This window comes from Taudactylus pleione, unplaced genomic scaffold (genome assembly GCF_031769625.1).
Source record: "Taudactylus pleione unplaced genomic scaffold, aTauple2 ptg000451l, whole genome shotgun sequence".
NCBI classification, from domain to species: domain Eukaryota; kingdom Metazoa; phylum Chordata; class Amphibia; order Anura; family Myobatrachidae; genus Taudactylus; species Taudactylus pleione.
In genome coordinates this window covers 4088960-4109263 of record NW_028284853.1, presented here as the reverse complement: position 1 = coordinate 4109263, position 20304 = coordinate 4088960, and the positions used below count along the sequence as shown (strand labels likewise).

The window sequence follows — 20304 nt, the reverse complement described above, 5'->3', positions numbered from 1 at the left end:
GGTTTGAAGTCTGGATTTCTGTTTTAAAATGGTAATGGTGGCTTTCTATAGGGTGGATTCTACCAGTCTGCTTGGGCTACACAATTTTGTGAGACAGTTTGATTCAGGGGCATCAGAACACTAGTACACAGTGCCAGGGCCGTAGCTAGGGTAGTGCGGCCGGTGCCATGGCACAGGGCACCACAGGTCAGAGGGCACTGTTTGGGCCTGTCAATTTTCTGTTTATTATCATTCTCACTTGTAGCTTCCTATTATTTCATCCCCAGAATCTCCTGGTCTCCCCTATCTCATCCCTGGCCCTTGTTAAAGGTGTGTGTGTGTGTATGTGTGTGTTAATTGTGCTTTTTGTTGCGATTTACACAACACTGACGCACCTTAGAGCCCCTGAACTGACACAATAGGCATTCAAAACAATACATCACACATTTAAATGCACTTTTAACTGTAATTACAGTCAGGTACATAAATATTGGGACATTGACAGAATTTTCAGATTTAATTTGAGGGTAATTACATCCAAATCAGGTGAACGGTGTAGGAATTAGAAAGGTTTCTATATGTGCCTCCCACTTTTTAAGGGGCCAAAAGTAATGGGACTATCAACTCAAAAGCTATTTCATGGACAGGTGTGGGCTATTCCCTTGTTATTTCATTATCAATTAAGCAGGTAAAAGGTCTGGAGTTGATTCTAGGTGTGACATTTGCATTTGGAATCAGTTGCTGTCGACTCTCAATATGAGATCCAAAGAGCTGTCACTATCAGTGAAGCAAGCCATCATTAGGCTGAAAAATCAGAACAAACCCATCAGAGAGATAGCAAAAACATTAGGTGTGACCAAATCAACTGTTTGGAACATTCTTAAAAAGAAAGAACGCACCGGAGAACTCAGCAACACCAAAAGACCTGGAAGACCACGGAAAACAACTGTGGTGGATGACAGAAGGATTATTTCCCTGGTGAAGAAAAACCCCTTCACAACAGTTGGCCAAATCAAGAACACTCTCCAGGAGGTAGGTGCATATGTGTCAAAGTCAACAATCAAGAGAAGACTTCACAAGAGTGAATATAGAGGGTTCACCACAAGATGTAAACCATTGGTGAGCCTCAAAAACAGGAAGACCAGATTAGAGTTTGCCAAACAACATCTAAAAAAGCCATTACAGTTCTGGAACAACATCCTATGGACAGATGAGACAAAGATCAACTTGTACCAGAGTGATGGGAAGAGAAGAGTATGGAGAAGGAAAGGAACTGCTCATGATCCAAAACATACCACCTCATCAGTGAAGCATGGTGGTGGCAGTGTCATGGCGTGGGCATGTATGGCTGCCAATGGAACTGGTTCCCTTGTATTTATTGATGATGTGCCTGCTGACAAAAGCAGCAGAATGAATTCTGAAGTGTTTCGGGCAATATTATATGCTCATATTCAGTCAAATGCTTCAGAACTCATTGGACGGCGCTTCACAGTGCAGATGGACAATGACCCGAAGCATACTGCAAAAGCAACCAAAGAGTTTTTTTAAGGCTAAAAAGTGGAATGTTATGCAATGGCCAAGTCAATCCCCTGACCTGAATCCGATTTGAGCATGCATTTCACTTGAAGACAAAACTGAAGGGAAAATGTCCAAAGAACAAGCAGGAACTGAAGACATTTGCAGTAGAGGCCTGGCAGAGCATCACCAGGGATGAAACCCAGCGTCTGGTGATGTCTATGCATTCCAGACTTCAGGCTGTAATTGCCTGCAAAGGATTTGCAACAAAGTATTAAAAAGTGAAAGTTAGATTTAGGATTGTTTAGTTTGTCCCATTACTTTTGGCCCCTTAAAAAGTGGGAGGCACATATAGAAACCGTTGTAATTCCTACACCGTTCACCTGATTTGGATGTAATTACCCTCAAATTAAATCTGAAAGTCTGCAGTTAAAGCACATCTTGTTTGTTTCATTTCAAAGCCATTGTGGTGGTGAATAGAGGCCACAATATGAAAATTCTGTCAATGTCCCAATATTTATGCACCTGACTGTATGTACGACCTTAATTTATACAATAATTATTATATCAGGTTACATTTGCTGAACTTGTAAACACATTAACTGCATAAATATCACCCGTGTGTACATTACCTAAGTGTAGCGATGTCTGCAGGCACTGAAACTACACCAGACAGGTAAATCTGGATATGTGATGCGGATCCCCTGTGTACGTATAATGTGCAGGTATTTTGCCCGCGGGTAAAAACCTTTGATCTGAGATCAGCAGAAGGGAGGAGGCTGTTTTGGTCTGCAGTGAGGTGTCGGGTGATTTCTGCTATGTGGTCACCTAGGAAGGATGAAAAGAATCTCTGGTTTGGGGAGCTCGCCCTCTAATAACTTGTAGCTATGATGATCCAGAAGAAGGCAAAACATGAGGCTAGGGTTAAATAATTATTATTGCACTCAAAAATGGCAGTGTGATAAATTCCCTAGTCAGTCCCTTCTATGTCCACTAGTCATTCTACCTACAGGTTACCTTTCTTATAAGGTGCCTTTTTTCCCCAGTAGTGCTTAACCTCATTGTCCTAAATTTACTAAGATGGGAGTTCTATTAAGAAGTGAAGTTGCCCATAGCAACCAATCCGATTCCAGGTGTTATCTTCTAGAAGGTGCTAGATAAATGAGAAGTAGAATCTGATTGGTTGGACATGCCGGGTATCCCCAAAGCGCCGCGGTCACAGTGATTGGATGCCGGGCGTATTTATTAAATCTGTGGTGACCACTGCTCTGTTTTCCTCACCCGCGGGACACTGCGGCCTGTAGGTGGAGGACAGAACCACACTGGAGGGCTGGGTGCTTTCTTCCCTTCAGAAATGGGGCAGGGCGTGACGCCCCGCTGAAACATCCTAGCGGTAGCGATACTGATTTAAAGAGGTTAGACTCTTGCATTTCCCTGTGTCCTTCTTACATTGAGGTCTCTAATGGTGTATTTAAAGGGTGTGGTATATTTTGTTGACATTGACCACATCTATATTCATTATGTCGACACTGATAAAATGTCGATATGATTAGAATGTCGACAAAACGTCCTTGCTGGTCTTAACAGCGAGTTACCTGGTATGGCGGCTCCAGCAGTGTCTTCCGGGTCCGGCAGTGGCGTCAGGATGACTTCTGGTGGATCCTGCGCATATTCTAGTGGCAGATGTGACTAATCCTAACCCCCTAACCTTCCCTCATATAGTCTATCCCTAACCCCCCACTTCTGGTCCATGCAGATTGTCGACATTTCACATGTGAACATGTCAAACCCCTGCACATGCTGACCATGTTTAATGTCATCATGTCTACATCCTGTAATCAAGATGTGGTCTAATTAGTGATCTATATCAGAGGTTCCCCAACTTTGCCATTACAGTCCAGGTTTTAAGGATATCCATGCCTGAGCAAAGGTGACTTAATTAGTACCTCAGTCAACTTGATTTAACCATCTGGACTCGAGCATGGATAACTCTTAACTTAGACTGTAAAGGTGGAATTTGGGAAACTGATATTTATGATAGTAAAATTTGAATCTCCCCTTTTATATGTTTGAGGATTTTATTGGCCTTTGCAGCTACTGGCTGGACCTGTGTGTTGCTATGCGGCTTTCTGTAGAGCGGAGGTTTTCTTCTTATTCTTGGACCGTTTTTTTAAATAGTTTTCTTTATTTTAATTTCTTTCCCATTACAGGAAGTGATTTTCGGTACCTCCAAACGTGCATAAACGTTAACCGATGCGCTGCTTTTTGTCTCAGCTTTTTTTCAGGGTTATCCTTTCACACTGTCTGAGCGTACAGCCGATTGGACGCACAACATCCCCTACCCGGAGACGGACAGGTGGTACCTATCCATGCAGGTCCTGTGTTCAGGGGATGACAGGTAAATGCGCAGTGTCATTGGCCATTCTGTTTCTTTTGTATTCGCTTTAATACCAGATGGTGACCCTATAAATCAGCGCTGTGGATATTAAGATGATTCAGTTAGTGAGAATACCTGTTCTAGACATGTAGGAGTCTATGTACTAAGCCTGGGAGAGAGAGAAAAATGGCTGGAGATAAAGGACACACCAATCAGCTCCTAACTGTCATTTTGCAAACACAGGGGTCTATTTACTAAGCCTTCGGATGGAGGTATAGTGAACGGAGATAAAGTACCAGCCAATCGGCTCCAAACTGCCATGTCGCAGGCTGTGTTTGAAAAATGACGGTTAGGAGCTGATTGGTTGGTACTTTATCTCCGGTCCACTTTATCTCTCTCACAGGCTTAGTACATAGACCCCGTAGTCTCAGTATTGCAGCATACAGAGGGCTCAGTGACTGACCATTTAGCCTTAGAGGGTGTTTATTCTGACATTAAAATAAAAATGAAGTATATATAAAGTACAATCTATTTTAACTTTAATAGTGCTGCCCCTGTAATTATAATAGGAAGGGGAAGCAGCAGACTGGTTAACGAGTGAGCAATTGCTGCAAGTTGGCATCGCTGGTCTATTTGGTTTCTTTGTTGCTCTTTATTAAGTAAACCTTTTAGCCAAATGTCAATATCAAAATGTGTCAGCCCATTGTGTAATTTCAGGGTGTGTGTAGTTACTTGTACAAATAGACTTTTTATTAAATTAGTCCCTAATTCGAATGGGCATGCGTGGACGGCAGGATCTCTCTCCTGTTTGTGTGTGCGTGTTCACACCAGCATAGAAATGAAGTCTAGCTATTATCTTCTAGAAGGTGCTAATTAAATGTTAAGTAGAATCTGATTGGTTGCTATGGGCAACATCACTTTTAAAACTCACTTCTAAAAACTCTGACTTTAGTAAATTTACCCCTTATGGTCTCATTTTTGTTGTGAAATATGTGGTACGGTCATGGCAGACTGGTGAAGTGTACAGCTTGTTGGTGCGTAGGGATCATTTACAGTATCACTGAGGTTGCCACTAGATGGGGCTCAGTGTTGATGTCCTCACCAATGGGTGTAGACAGACAAGGGTGTACATGCAATCGACTTTAATTGCCCAAAAGGGTCTTATTGGAAAGTACAAGTCCCCGCTAGCTAGTCAGATACGCTCTCTAGCAGAGTGCAGCTAATCCTGTGCTCTACTCTTTTTTTAGTAGAGGAAATACTATGCAGCGCCCTCTGTACAGTACCTCCGCTTAGCCGCGTCATCTGCCCCAGGTCAGTGGTCGTAAAATCCCCGCTGCCAACATCTTCTCATGGTGGTGAGTAACTGCCCATGTGGAGATTCTTCTGATACATACTCCACGGCAGGGTGTATCTAACCAAGGGCCGTATTCAATTAGACGCGAAAAGCCGAGATCCGCGAAAAAGTCTCACCGATTACAACTGTTCGCCTTCCGGAAACTTCTCTCTGTATTCAATGCCATCAGCTTTTCGCGAACGCGGAAAGTCAATGCCATGTAATAGGCAAAAAAGATTTGCCTCTGAATAGCAGGAGAAAGGAAATGCAAAAGTGGGGAAACCACTCAGAACCCTTGGGACAGCCCCCCAAAGGACAACTTTAGAGACATTAAAATATGCTAGCACCCATTTTCAGGTACCCCAAATGTGCCAGGACTACTTATTTTCTCTGAAATATACTACTTTATGCTATTCTTCACCACTTGTGCAAAGACGCTAATTAGAGGCAATTGTACCAACTTAAGTACCCCAATCAGTTTAATTAGTGCTAATTTGGCACTACTACATTGTTCCCCAATGTTTCTGCATCTTTTTTGGGGGGGGGGTTCAGGTTAATCTCCCCGATACTGACACCACTTTCCGCCTGTTCTGACTTCGCGTGTCGCCGTTTTTTTGCACCTTTTGGAATTGAAATCTGGCGAATAGCGGGGACGCGCACGATAAGTTTCCACGGCTAAAATACGCAATGCAGGCGAAAGGTGCGGTGTGTGAAACTTTATCGCAGGTGCGAAACTAATTGAATACCGCCCTAAATAAGAGACTGGAATTTATTTGTTTCGGAATTATAGACACTTTTCTACTAACTTTATAGTTATTTAATACGATTTAAAGTGTCCCTTTTATCGCCATTAAGTGTACTTTTTTTCTTTACTATAATTATTATTATTTTCTAATAGAGCATAATTGAAGTGTCTATTTTGTTGGGCACTTTGTATCATAGTGTGCCTACTTACTCTGGTCTCTGGGGACCCTGCTCCAGCTGGTTTTGGGAAGGGGGGGGGGTCCCCGTTTTACCTTTTGTTGATTCCTTCTTGAGGCTGGAGTAATGGATCTCAGAGAAACAACAATAAGAGAGTTAGGGGATACATTTACTAAAGTGAGAGTTTTTAGAAGTGAGTTTTAAAAGTGATGTTGCCCATAGCAACCAATCAGATCTACTTTAACATTTAACTAGCACGTTCTAGAAGATAATAGAAAGAATCTGATCGGTTGCTATGGGCAACATCACTTTTAAAACTCACTTTAGTGAATTTACCCCTTAGCCTTTATGGTTCAGGGCTTTTATAGGTGACTCAGTCTCCACTAAAAATATAGCCTGCAAATTTCTTTTTAAATAATATTGGGAAGCTTTTACGGATACTAATGTTTATGCTAAAGGCATGGATAGGGCGAATGCCCCGCTATATATATATACATATATAATATCTGTCGGCAATGTTTGCACAGCTTATAATAAAACGTTTAGGCTGTGAGCATAGTTTTTGCACCTCGCTTTTGCCCTGGATGATAGAGAAGTGCTTTGTGTTTTCCCCAGTGCATGCCAGCAGCAGATCTCCAGAGTGATTGTGACGGCGTACCTCAATCCCTGCCTGAATGACTGTGGTCCCTATGGAGAATGTCGGCTGCTGCGGAGAAATGGCTTTCTCTATGCCGCCTGCAGCTGTAAAGCAGGTGAGAAATGCCTAGGGGTGGGTGGGGGGATTTGTTCACAATGTTTGAGAGGTGAAATGCGCTATCCTATTGATGAAACAAACGCAACGCAAAGCTTGTGATTCCGTTCTCTTCCGTTACGACCATCTCCTGGGACTTATTTCTCCACCAATGTTTTCCTAGTATCAGCTGCTCTATACCATTTGTGTCACCATTGTTTGTTTGTTTTTTTTATAAAATAAAAATGAAGTAGATGTAAAGTATCATATATATTATAACTTGAATAGGGCTGCCCCTGTAATTATAATAGGAAGGGGAAGCAGCAGACTTGTTAACGAGCGAGCCATTGCTGCAAATTGGTATCACCGGTCTGTCTGGTTTCTCTGTTGCTCTTTATTAAGTAAAAACCTTCTCGCCAAATGTCAATATCAAAATGTGTCAGCCCATTGTGTTGTTGCAGTGTGTGTTATTGCAGTACAAACAGACTTTACCTTATTCCTAATGCGGAGGGGCATGTGTGGACGGCAGGATCTCTCACCTGTCTGTGTGACCATGTTCACACCAGCATAGACAATGCAGGGCGCTTTGTAGAAATGGCGTCTTATGGTGTCTTTTTTTTTTTTTTTTTTTTTATGTGAAAAATATGGCACAGTCATCGCAGACTGGTGACTTGTGCAGCCTATTGGTGCATAGGGTTCATTCATCACTGAGGTAGGGATCAGTGTCGAGGTCATCACCAATGGGTGTATTTAATACTGGTCACATGAGCAATAGGCGAGAAAGCTGCAGAGAGCAGTATAGAAGTGGACCTGTCCCCTACACACTGGTGGCAGCCATTTTGTTGGTTGTAATAGAAGACTTCACCAAGCTGTCACTCGCATAGGAGTCTGTCTGTGATGTCACAGTTTTTCCACCATAGTTTTACCCCTTTTACACCGGAGCTAAAACCCGGGTTTTTGAAGGGTTAACCCGGGCAGCTCCCTGGTGTAAAAGGGGAGAGAGTTGGAACGCCGGGTTGAGTGACCCGGCAATCCAACCCAGGTAACTAGCAGGGTTTAACATGGGCGTAGCCCGTGAAACCCTGCTGTGAGAACAGCGCACTCCGGGTCACGATGAACTGGAGTGCGCTGCTAGCCGGCCGATTGGTCCGGCTTCAGTGGCGCTTGGAGATGACGTCATCTCCAAGCGACCACTTTCACTCCGCAAAAGCCGGGTCTATGCGTATCAGACCCGGAATTTTGCCGGCGCCGACTCGGGATATTCCTGAGTCAGCGCCGGCAAAATTCCGGGTCTGATCCGGATAGGAACTTTGTTCCAACTCCGGGTCAGACCCGGAATTTAGGTGGAAAAGGGGTATTACTGAAATGCAGAATTTGGTCTTGCACGATTGACTCTTTCTGCCCATTGACTAGCTGCCTTTTTATATTTAGGGGTTTGATTCCCTTCCTGTGCAGGCAGCGAGCAGCTGCAGTCTGGCGATGGTGGTTGTCCATTGGAAAGCTAGAGGTGCACGTCACTGGAAGGGGTCTTATTGGTGCCTTTTAGTTGGTGGCATATAATGTTGATATTCCCATTGCTTTGTTTGTCTCACAGGCTGGGCTGGCTGGAGCTGTACAGATGACGGTAACGCACTGTCCGTGGCGCAGCAGTTAACATCCGTACTGCTGCTGACCCTCAGTAACCTGCTCTTCGTGCCCACCATCATAGTCGCGGTTTCCCACCTGTACTTTGTGGAGGCTGCCGTCTACGCCTACACTATGTTCTTCTCTACGGTATGTGCAGGTAGTGCGCTCCTTAATACGGCTCCCCCGGGAAGTTTCTATCCCAACTGTATCTAAATGTTGTGTCTAGACTAGAGGTAGGCCATAGCTAACTTGTAGCTCGCTGTCTGTTGCTGGACTACAAGTCCCAGGCGTGCCTTGCCACGCTTATGAGAATGTGATTAGCTTGAAAAAGGCTTTCTTTTTTTTTTCTTTTTTTTTGCTGAGGCCCCAAAAAGAGGTTCCCAACAGTGGTTTACATATCAGATAAATACAGGGCACCTCTGGTCTGATCACCACAAAAGGAAAAGTACATGTGTAATAATAATAACATTTATCCTGTTCTTTTCCCTAAGGTGTAAAGGTGCGTATCCACTACGCGACCTTACTGAGCGATTGCACAATTAACGACATCATAATCGTGCAATCGCTCAGTAATCGTCCGCAAATCGGGCATTTAAATGTAAAAAACGGCCAGCCATGCGCATGCCCGCTGGTCGTTTTAGGCATCTATCATCGCCAGTACATGCTGGTCAACCTGACGATCACGTCAGTCCCAGCATGTGCGGGGATGATGGATGTGCCTACACTGAATGACGGAACGTTCAGTGTAGGCACATCACTGACTGTGAAATGACAGCACGATTCCAACGTTGTAATCGTGCTCTCGTTTCTCTGTCTATTAGTGGATATGAACCATAAGGCTAGCATGGTGTTTGTATGTCTGAGTGACATGATTTACTGAGTAAGGGAGAGGGTGGGGAGGTCGGGTCGGACACTTGAGTATTTTGCTTTACATGGCAATGTGTGTCGCTCTTTCAGTTCTATCACGCCTGCGACCAGCCAGGAGTAACGGTCATGTGCATCATGGACTACGACACGCTGCAGTTCTGCGATTTCTTTGGTTCCGTTGTCGCCATCTGGGTGACCATACTGTGTATGGCCAGGCTGAAGAAGACTATGAAATATGTAAGTGACGAAACCCATACTGATCAGCAAATTGCTCTCTTAAACAACATTTTTCTTTTGGTGTATTCCATTCCAATACTGGTTAGAGCAACAAAAAATTAATTTGTGTCTATAATAAAAACTGGATAATGCGTCCTACCCTTATGGCGGCGCCCTGCTGAATCAGCCTGCCGGGTGCCGTCTCCACCCGCGAACCGCGGTTGGGAACAGTTCTGGAGACCTTTGAGGCTGCCGAGCATCTATGGGAGTACTGGGCATGCCCCTTACAGTGGCGAAAAATGGGCATGTCTTAAGGACGCGCCCTCTTTTTAAGTTGCCACGCTCCTTTTTCGAGGGTGCACAATAGTGCCCGTTTGCACGCCAGGTGCCCTTCCCCACAGGGGAAGCAGTCGGGAAGCCGGCGGACGCACTGCCGACCGCCCGCTTCCCGACTGCTTAATCCCGGCAAATGTTAAAGGACAGGCGTCGAAATCCCAACGCCTGTCATTTTACCTGCGCCGGGAGACCGGCGACCGGCATCCTGATCGAAGGGATGCCAGGCGCCGCAGCGGACAGCCGTGGGAGGGGGGGGTGCTTAGGTTTAGGGCTCCCAGGGGGACTTGGGATTAGGCACTCCCCGGAAGGTTAGGATTAGGCTAGGGGAAGGGGGGATTAGAGTTAGGCACCCCCCGGGGGATTTAGGTTTAGGCGGCGGGGAAGGGGGGTTAGGATTAGGTACTTAGAGCGGGGATTAGGGTTAGGCACTGGGGGGGGAGGTTAGGGTTAGGCACCTTTAAAGGAGGGGTTGGGGGGGGAATTAGATTAGTTCTACTTAACTCTCTAGATGATCAGGATTTCCTCCTGTGTCTGGCAGCCGCTGTCTGGATTTGAACCGCCGGCCATGCGGTCGGCGGTAAATCATGCTGATTCCCCCCACAGTGACCCTGGTGTGAACACTGTTTGTGTGTATGAACGTAATTGCATTTGTGTGCATATCTTCACTTGTAAGAGAATTGGTCAGTGATGCAGGTTAAAAATATTAAATCTCTTCCCTCTCCTCCTGCTTGTCCCCCTGTTTTTTGTGTGTGTGTGTAAACCTAGTAGTAGTGAGAGTTAAACAACATCAAGGTTTCTGTACTGTAATAGCTGGAAATCTGTGCCGTTGCACGAGGCTCCGATGGAACCTTATACCGAAATGAGTCGGCCAAATATTGTCGCCAGTATTAACAGTAGCTCCAGTTACATGTTTACGAATTATCCCGACCATTGGTGAGACAGCTGAGATGTCCACTAAAATATACCAGATAATCTTAACACTAGTAATGGTATGGCTAGTCACGTTGCTTGCTATAAGAATGGGGAGAAAAAAATATTTTTGTTTTACGTGATGATAAAGCTTTTTTTTATGGTGGTTGTATTTTTTTTTTTTTTTTTTTTTTGTAACACAATTACTGTTCTTGTGCTGTTTAGGTCCTATTTTTGCTGGGAACATTAGTTATTGCAATGTCTATGCAACTTAATCGCAGAGGAATTTGGAACATGCTGGGCCCCTGTCTGTTTGCTCTGATAATCCTGGTGATTGCATGGGTAAGATCAACATTCCACCTACAGAATGTTTACCTTGTCTTTGAACAATTAGGAAGCCTTGTTTTCTTAAATGTCCCTGACTGACATAATTGCTCTCTTCAATTCCAGTCCATCCGAGGAGTGAGGCGTCGCCACTGCTACCCGCCCAGCTGGCAGCGCTGGGTCTTCTTCCTCATACCCGGGGTCTCGTTGGCTTTAATCGCTATTTCAGTCTACGTCTTCGCTGAGACCAGCGCCAATTACTATTACACCCACAGCCTCTGGCACATGATGGTGGCAATCAGCGTGGCCTTTTTGCTCCCGCCACGCGAGCGCAGCAAAAAGACTTGGGCATGGTCGCAGTTTCTGGACTGTGGCTATAAGATCTGCAAAGAGGATCGCGAGGAATTGTACGTCGTCGCATGACCCCTTTTGACCCTGTCTGTTCTCCATATTCCATCCAAGTGACGGAATCCTGGAGCCAGTCCGTACTCTCGCACTTTAATCACAATTTTTTCATTTCGCAGTAGAAGAGCGGAACAAAAAGAAACTCTGATCACAAGGAATTTAGGCATTTTTACTATTTAGCTGCGTATCGGACAGTTTTATTCTTTACCTCCGTGAGGGATAGTGACTGCAAAGCTCTGATGAAACCTAATTTCCTCTGGTTAATGCCACTGATAATGGTGCTGGAGAACCACCTGTGAATTACATGCAAGCTGCCGGCCTGGGTGCAATTATTTGTTATTTTCTATTTTTTTTTATTTTATTTTATTTTTTTATTTTATTTTTTTCATTACACAGCAAGCAATAAATTTATATATATATATATATATATATATATATATATATAATTTTATTTACATTTTTTTTTTGAGAACCTGAAAATTGATTTAGGGCTGCATGCATACTGTAGTTGCCTTAACTAGATCACCTTCAGTGACTAATGAATGTGGTTATTAATTATTCAATCACACATGATGCTATACTAGGGTCCTGTCTTTCCAATTAATCAATACTCTTCCTGCTTTAGGCGGATGTTCATTATTTCAGGTTGAGTGGGTGAGTGGTAGTGATTTTTTGCATAAGGAGATTAAGGTAGGAGCCAATGGTTTGTATCTCCTTGTAATAAAGTTTTGATCCAAATGCGTTGACACCTAATTGTATTGCCTTGGAAAATAGCTTTCCTAAGTAGGAGAACTGCGGGAATTCTATGCCAAGGAACAACACAATTCGGGAGAACTCTACCCCACAAGGGGGGAGCTTCCATGTTTATTTGCGATGACAGCCAGGAAAAATGTGGACAGTAGTCCTCTTTGCAGGGCTGATAATGCAGGTCCTTGGTGTGGAACCCCTGCATTTCTGCTGTTTGGGATAATAAGTACAAATTGCAGTGTAGGTGGTGATTATATGATGCAGGGCCTATCCATCAAACAAGGTTTTGTGCTCCGTAAGTTAAACAAGAATTTTGTGGTAAATGTGTTAGTTCTTCTGAAGGAGTTATACTTAGCAACCAATCAGATTCTATCAATTATCCAGTGCATTCTAGAAAACTATCGCTATAATCTGGTTGCTGTGGGGAAGGCTTCCTCTTTTTTTTCTTTTTAAGACGTTTTAGCCCTTGGAGTTATTGCTTCATAGTAACATACAAACAGTAAGGCTATATTTCTAATATACAGTATATTCACTGTTCGGAACTCTTCTTGTGGAGTCTATAGATGATACTTACTTGAATGGATTACTAACCCTGAAGTACAAGTTGCCTCCTACTATTCAAAAATCTGTCTGAGCTGATGGTATTTGTTATCTAATTTCAATTAGAAGCAATTGTTTTCCTATGGTCGAACAGGCTTCCTCCATTTAAGTCTATTGGAGGAGCCGGCCAGGTGGGGCTGCTGATAGCAGATAGCAATGGCTTGTCAATATAAATCGAAGTAAAACATCTTGGTTCTTTCAGGGCATGTGAGGTTCATCTTATATATGCCTGAGTTTTGTTAGCTCTTTTACCAGCAAAACTTGTATTTTGAGGGGTTGGTTAATTACAGCAAACAATACGAACTTGCAGATCAGGGTTTTTCCCTATACATGGTTTTTCGTTTGTCTTGCTGAATAATTTTAGAAATGATACACAAAGCAAGCCACATATAGTTGTCTCTTAAAATAGAATATAAGATTGTTTTTAAATCTTCCATGTTCGTCATGCTCTGACGAGTAGCACGTTCCTGATGGTTCGGGGGAATACAAAGTCCTTTCTACATGGACATTTGCAAATGACAATGCTAGTTCTCCGGAGCCTCCGGTATAACCAAAGACCGAGCATATGCCAATGACTGCAGTATGTGTGCATTAGTCTATACAGGCTTTAATGACTATAAATGTGGTCTGTAGAAGAGTTTATTAACGTTTACTTTTAATTATGTTTTCTGTGGAATGAGGATTCGGGTTCTATGCCTGTCACTAATCCTTCGCTGTTTACAACATCTGTTCGGCACATTTGCACTATTATTTGTAATTAAAATCGGTCGCATTGTTCACATAGGGGGAGATGCAGTGGAGAAGTTACCCATAGCAACCAATCAGCTGCTACCTATCATTTTATAGAATTTACTTGATGGATGCTAGCTAGAAGCTGATTGGTTGCTGTATTCCCCACTTGTGTACATCTCCCCCATAGTCTTAAATATTTCCTTATAGCACAGGTTCTTAAACCCGGTCCTCAGGACCCCAAACAGTTCATGTTTTCCAGATTTCCTCACAGGGGGAGATGTACTATGCTTTGGAGAGTGATAAAGGTCAGAATGATAAAATTCCAACCCATCAGCTCCTAACTTGTCATGTTACAGGCTATGTTTGAAAAAATGACAGGAGCTGATTGGTTGGTACTTTATCACTCTCCACATTACCATTTTCCAAGGCTTAGTACTTCTTCCCCAAAATCACAGGGAAAATATTTCGCTCCACCTGTGGATCTTTTAAATTGTGTTTTTGAGTAACGAATACACCTGTGCACCTGCTGGGTGACCTGAAAAACGTGACCTGTTTGGGGACCTGAGGACCGAGTTTGAGTAATCAGACAGAGGCAGCCATTTTGTGGGCTGAGGCCTTCATCGGTCACCACGTTTGCACCTGTCCTAGATTCCAAGATCATTGCAGCGACCAAGGACTAACAGCTAATGATTTATTAGATCTTAAGCATATGCGGGTTTATCACTTTGTCATTCAGACCACCCATGAGTTGTGAAGTCTGACATATTATATTATAGATGTGTAAGAAACACACTCTTCCTCTTGTCTATGCAAATCTGTGACACGATGGCTTCCCCACTTCTACTAAAACAAAGGCTGCCATCTTTACTCTAGGTCCCCTGTGTTTGTGAATGTTTTCTATTGTCAGGACAGCGTTAACTGGACACTTTTTCAAATGTGTCAGGAAGGTGTTAGAATAGAGGCTTTGTAAGTCCTTAGCATTGTTTGGTGTTGAACACCGGAGGAGAATGCCCTATTATTATTCTAAATAAGACTTGGGGGTCTAGTTACTAAGCAGTGTTAGGAGACAGAGTGAAAAGTGATAAGAAAGTCATAAGGTGCCAGCCAATCAGCTCACAACTGTCATTTTTCAAATACAGCCTGTGAGATGACAGTTGGGAGCTGATTGGCTGGCACCTTATCACTTTCTTATCACTTTTCACTCTGTCTCATAACACTGCTTAGTAACTAAATCCCTTGGCCTCTCTAAATGACTGGTACAGGTATATGTGTCTAGTATCCAGCACACAGGTCACACAAATACGCAGTAGCAAAAATCTGTCTTTATAAATACGCGCAGAAAATAGAAAACGTTTGTCCAGTAATGACCAAAGATGAGCTACATGTTACTGGCTGCATCTTCTTTACAGGGACTGCACCCTCAGATATTATCTTTGGTTAGTTGTCTAGCACAAGCTCATGTATTTGGCTGTCCGCTGACCTACTTGGCTTCGGCTTACTCTGTGCAGGCAGTGCACAAGTCAGGGATGCTGTGCCCGCTACAGTATTTTTGGTCTGTTCAGGGGCTGGGTGCATTCCCAGTGATGTCACACACCTCCATTTGCCAGCAGGCCATTGCCCTAAACCAGGGGTCTTCAAACTTGGCCCTCCAGATGCTGTGGAACTACACATCCCAGCATGCACTGCACATAGTTTTAGCATGCTGTTATATCAAAAAGGTGGCAGTGCATGCTGGGATGTGTAGTTCCACAGCAGCTGGAGGGCCAAGTTTGAAGACCCCTGCCCTAAACTGTTGTGTTGGGAGTGCATTATCTTACCTGAATAAGATGGACAGGGGGGAGCTCTGCGTTAAATTAAAGGGACTATGGGAAGACCAATAACGGCATCTTTACCGACTGGCCAGTAGTGTGCAAAAGACCTGTTCACTTAGTGATTACACCCAAAAATCTCTCGCAGATATTTTTCAACATGTGAAATTTTTTGTGTATAGTTTTAATTAGTTCTCAAAGGAGCACTATGGTAGTTGGGGACATGGGAAGAGGTGGCGGAATTTCACTTAGGAGGGAGTTCTGTATAATACCGGCACTAACCGTACCACTCTCCTTCCCCTGTTTTGGAGAGTTTAACCTTTACATAAAATACTATTAGCATTTCTAAGTTCGATTTGTCATATTCTCATAACAAGTCATGGTCTGAGAACATTTTAATAAGTGTCACGTTAATCTGCAGTTCTGACGTTCTGGCACAGATGTAATAGCTTGCACATTAAATCTGTCATTTTTCTAAAAGGCAAAGAAAAAATAATTGCTGCTTTAAAGGTCGAGGACAAATCACCAAAAACTTGCTACTGCCCCCAACTTGCAGGCTATTACATTTGGGCCTCGGTCTCTTCTACACGTATGGAGGCCAAGTAGGGCCGTATGTTAATTATATTTACTTTGCCATTTGTTTAACAAATTGCAGCCTTTGAAAACTGCTGACTATAAGTCTAAAATGCTATATAATAATAATTTACCATTTGATTTAGTTTACAGATGTCTGCAAACAAATGTTTTCCTTTTTATTGTCTGGATTTCTTTTCTGTTTTTCTAAATTATTATTCTTAATTTATTTCTGATTTGTATGTATTGTAAGAAGATAAGTCCATGTTTTATAATTATTATTTTGTTGGTTCTGGGAATTTTGTTTTTGAGTGGTTAATAAACTACTAAATGCTGGTGTGTTGCGTACAAAAATGTTAATGATCTTCCAAAATGACACATCAAAATTTATATTGCACTGTGTTATAATGGTTTGTTAAAATTTGTCTTTTCTAATCGTTAAAAAGTACAATATAATACTGTGGTGAATCCAGATTCGTTCTTTTCTTCTTTTTTTTTTTTGTATTCGGTTTATTACACATTTTAAGTGATTTCAACTTTCCGTGTTATTATTTATTATGTTTTGTTACTTGATATAAAAAAAATTAAAAACTGTAATTTAAGGAAGAAAAATGTATTAAGCCACATGATTCACTACATTTCTTAAAGTATCATTTTTAGACTGAATAATTTTACGATTTGAAAGTAGTTTATGTTGGGGGGGTTTTTGGATGATTTTACCAGCTAAAGCAGGAATGTAAAGTTGTATTACGGTGGGGAGGTTCAAATTGTTTTAGAGCAATTTTAAATACTTTATTTTTCATTTTTCTGTAACATCTGCTGCTATATTAGGAAGAAAAGAGGGACAATCGTATGGGGCTGGACATGAATTTGTGTATCAAAAATATATAGATTTTTTTTTTTTTTTTTTTTTACGTCTGATCGTCATTCATTTTAAATTGGCTGCACCTCTGTGACCCAAGCAAAAATAAGCAGTGTTTCCTGTCCTAATATCCCGCACAGTGCTAGTGCCACCAGAACCTCACAGCTAATTGAATCTCCCCCTTTTCGTCACAGCCAATGAATTTAGTTAGCAGTGATATTACCGTGATAACACTGCATTCTGAAGAATATTAAGTCCAGCAAGTGGCCACCCCAACTTTGTGTAGACCAGGGTGGACAAGTAATGCAGAAACCAGGTGTTTGCCAAACTAAGAGTCAACCAGATTCAAGGAGGCAGGGAAAATGTCTATTAATTAGTGTCAGTGGCAATCAGATCTGTAACTATACAAAGCATTGACGCCCGCCCCACCCCCCCTCCCCGATTTTTAAATAGGGACATAAGAAAGAGAGCACCTGAAAAAGGGCCATGGCTTCATGGGGAAGAGCCAGGGAAGAGATAGGGGTACTCCTGGGGCAGCCAGAAGATACTGGGGATAAAAGAAGAGGAAGCTACAAGTGAGAATGAGAATAAACCGGACAATTGAGAGGGTCAAACAGCGCCCCCTGTCCTGTGCCATGGTACTGGTCGCACTACCCCAGTTACGGCCGTGGTAGCAATTACTCCCAACCATTAGACACCAGCAGTCTTTCGTTCACATCCACTGGATAAATTAACAATTGTATTTATGTGGCCTTGGTGATGAGTTACCCTTTATAAATGTATAGTAAATAAATAAGGTTCTATAAAGCATATTCTTTTTAAGGTGCGTACACACTGGGCGATAAAGTGGACGACTGAACAATAACGATATCGTTATCGTTCAGTCGTCCACTTTGTCATCCATTTTTAACCCCAAAAAGATGAACGATGACGACGCGCGTTCCCGCATGTCGTTCTTCATTATCGTTCATCGGGCTGACATGCAGGCCAACCTGACGATCTCGTCAGGTTGCTGCATGTCAGGGAATGGGGGAGAGAGCCCGGCGCTGAACGATATCGTTAATGATATCGTTCAGCGGCTGTGCTCAATGTCATGAACGACATTGAGCCCAGCCTGCCGGGGACAACACTACACGATATCGCTCAGGGAGCATATCGTGTAGTGTGTACCCACCATTAGGGTTAGAAATACTGATGCTTACTGATTATAGTCCTGATAAGGGAAAGTCAAGCAATGGGCATCTTCACACTAATTGAAGCTGTATGAGGTAAAGCAGCACACCATTTCATACCTGTTCCGTCAGGTGCTACCTAGGCTCTCGCACTTCCGTTCATGACCGATATCTCTTAATGTTTCCACACTAACCGGTAGCTGGTTTTGTCGCCACAAATCTATCTGCAACAAATATAAGGTAGCGGAGAAAGACTGCCACCCCCACTTTACTACTACTACTACCTGGCAAATGGTTTTCTCATGAGACAATAAGGCTTAATATACAGAGGTTCCCAAACTCTCTCCTCAAGGCATCCTAACAGTCCAGATTTTAAGGATATCCATGCTCGATAACAGGTTCCTCAGTCAATTTGATTGAACCACCTGTGCTCAACCATGGATATCTCTAAAACCTGAACTGTTGGGGTGCCTTGAGGACTGCGTTTGGGAACTTCTGCTTTGGTGGTAAAATTATGCATTTAAAATGTGTTCCTAATGCAAACTAAGCCCATATAGTTGCACTTGAACGTTTGCATTTTTACGCACCATTAGTTTGCATTGCGCTGCAGGGGTTTTCTGCTTTTAAACATGGCTTGTTCAATCTCAAGTGAATGTGATGCCTGCCATTTGTCTCAATGGGCGTACACTAGACCCAATAAGAGGCAGCGAAGATGCACCCTAATCCATATATACGTTTGGCTGATCAAGATGTATATTTATGAAGCTGGTGCTCCTGTAAAACATGCTCTGCCCTTAATATTAGTACTGCTTTAAATTTTAAAATCAAAACTCCCGAGAAGTTGCGACCTTGAAAAGCTGCTTGTTTCCTTAATCTACTCCCAAGATTCTGTTTTGTTGTAGTTTCTTGTTTAAAATAAAGATATAGATTGTACACACTTGTAATTGCATATTAAACGCAGCGCGGTTCAGGTGTTTTCATTTTCTTGTGTTTGAAATGCCGTTCAGACACGGTGTGTATATAGCTGTCATGGCCGCAATTAGGGGGGGCTAGAGGTGCACGTGCACCTGGTGCCAGATTGCAGGGGGTGAAAAAAGCTGACTCAAGGTGGCTTGGGGGCTGCAGACTCAGAAAACGGCCATCCAAAAATGGCCGCCGCCAAAGAGGAGACAAATGCTAGAGGTCCTTACTGGCCATGGGGGTTTATACTCATTGCCAGGGGGTTTATGCCAGCCATCTGCATGGACGAGCAAGGACAAACTTCAGGTACAGGAAGGGAGGGGGCGCAAAATTGCTGACTTGCATCGGGTGACAGGTATCCTAGTTTCGGCCCTGTAGCTGTACACCGGTAATCATGGCAGAGTATGTGTCCTCTCTTCTTACAAGACCTAATGGGAAATTATAAAGGATTTGCATTCATCTTCAAACCAATTTGCAACTCATCAGTTTTGATAGGTAAAATTGTGGTAACAGTCACCCGTCAAGGTCAGTGGTATCCAGTGTTGTTCTGCGTTAACTACCAATATGTACACAGGACAGATTATCATACAAATTGCTTTGTTTCCATATTTCTTTATCCAGCATCAATATTTCTCCTATCAATTTAACACACATGGAAATTGCACAAGACATACTGTTGTAAACACCTTTTTCTGGTACAATGTAAATATATAATGAACTGTATATGTAACCCTGGATAATTGGCTAACACAGAAAAATATTTAATAAAAAAAGGAAATATTGTAATATGTACGGGCAGTAAAGCAAGCAAAACATTGGAAAAATCAATGGTATGTACAGCCCATATCAAATGTATGCTTCACATTTTTGGAGCTATAGACTAGGATACGTGATAATGTCCTAAGTAATCGTCGGCAGCAATTGCATGATGCTACATGTCGCCTTTGCAACTGGTTCAGTAGGGGAAAGATTTTCCACCCAAAAAATAACATTGCTAATGTAGCCTAGCACAGAAAGAAAATGGAATTGACTAATAGTACCATGCTTGGTTTAACTTGGTTTGGTATTGCAGGATAATTGTAACCCTGTATTTTCTATAGAGATCTTTTATTTTATTTTTTTTCAACTCGCCTGAGTCTTTTATAAAATGGCAATTATCCAGATCAGTTTGTGTTTACTTGTATTTTAATTAAAAATGGATTTTAAACCGGTAAAATGCTTCCAACTGAATATTGTGAAAAACAGCCAGAATAACCGGAAGGGATTCTTTTTTTGTTTATTTTTTTTTTTTTGGGGGGGGGGGGGGGGGGGG

The 20304-nt window shown here is 42.7% G+C and overlaps 1 protein-coding gene across 1 annotated transcript in view; it reads left to right on the top strand.

Annotated features, from left to right (window-relative positions):
• The window catches only part of PGAP6 (post-GPI attachment to proteins 6), a 45121-nt gene extending 30430 nt beyond the window's left edge, over positions 1-14691 (top strand). The window contains exons 8-13 of the mRNA XM_088448151.1: positions 3769-3892; positions 6741-6877; positions 8450-8628; positions 9439-9585; positions 11035-11151; positions 11260-14691. Coding sequence (XP_088304277.1) covers positions 3769-3892; positions 6741-6877; positions 8450-8628; positions 9439-9585; positions 11035-11151; positions 11260-11556 — 1001 coding nt within the window. The 3' untranslated portion in view covers positions 11557-14691. The remainder of the gene's footprint in view (positions 1-3768; positions 3893-6740; positions 6878-8449; positions 8629-9438; positions 9586-11034; positions 11152-11259) is intronic.
• The last annotated feature ends 5613 nt before the right edge of the window (positions 14692-20304 follow it).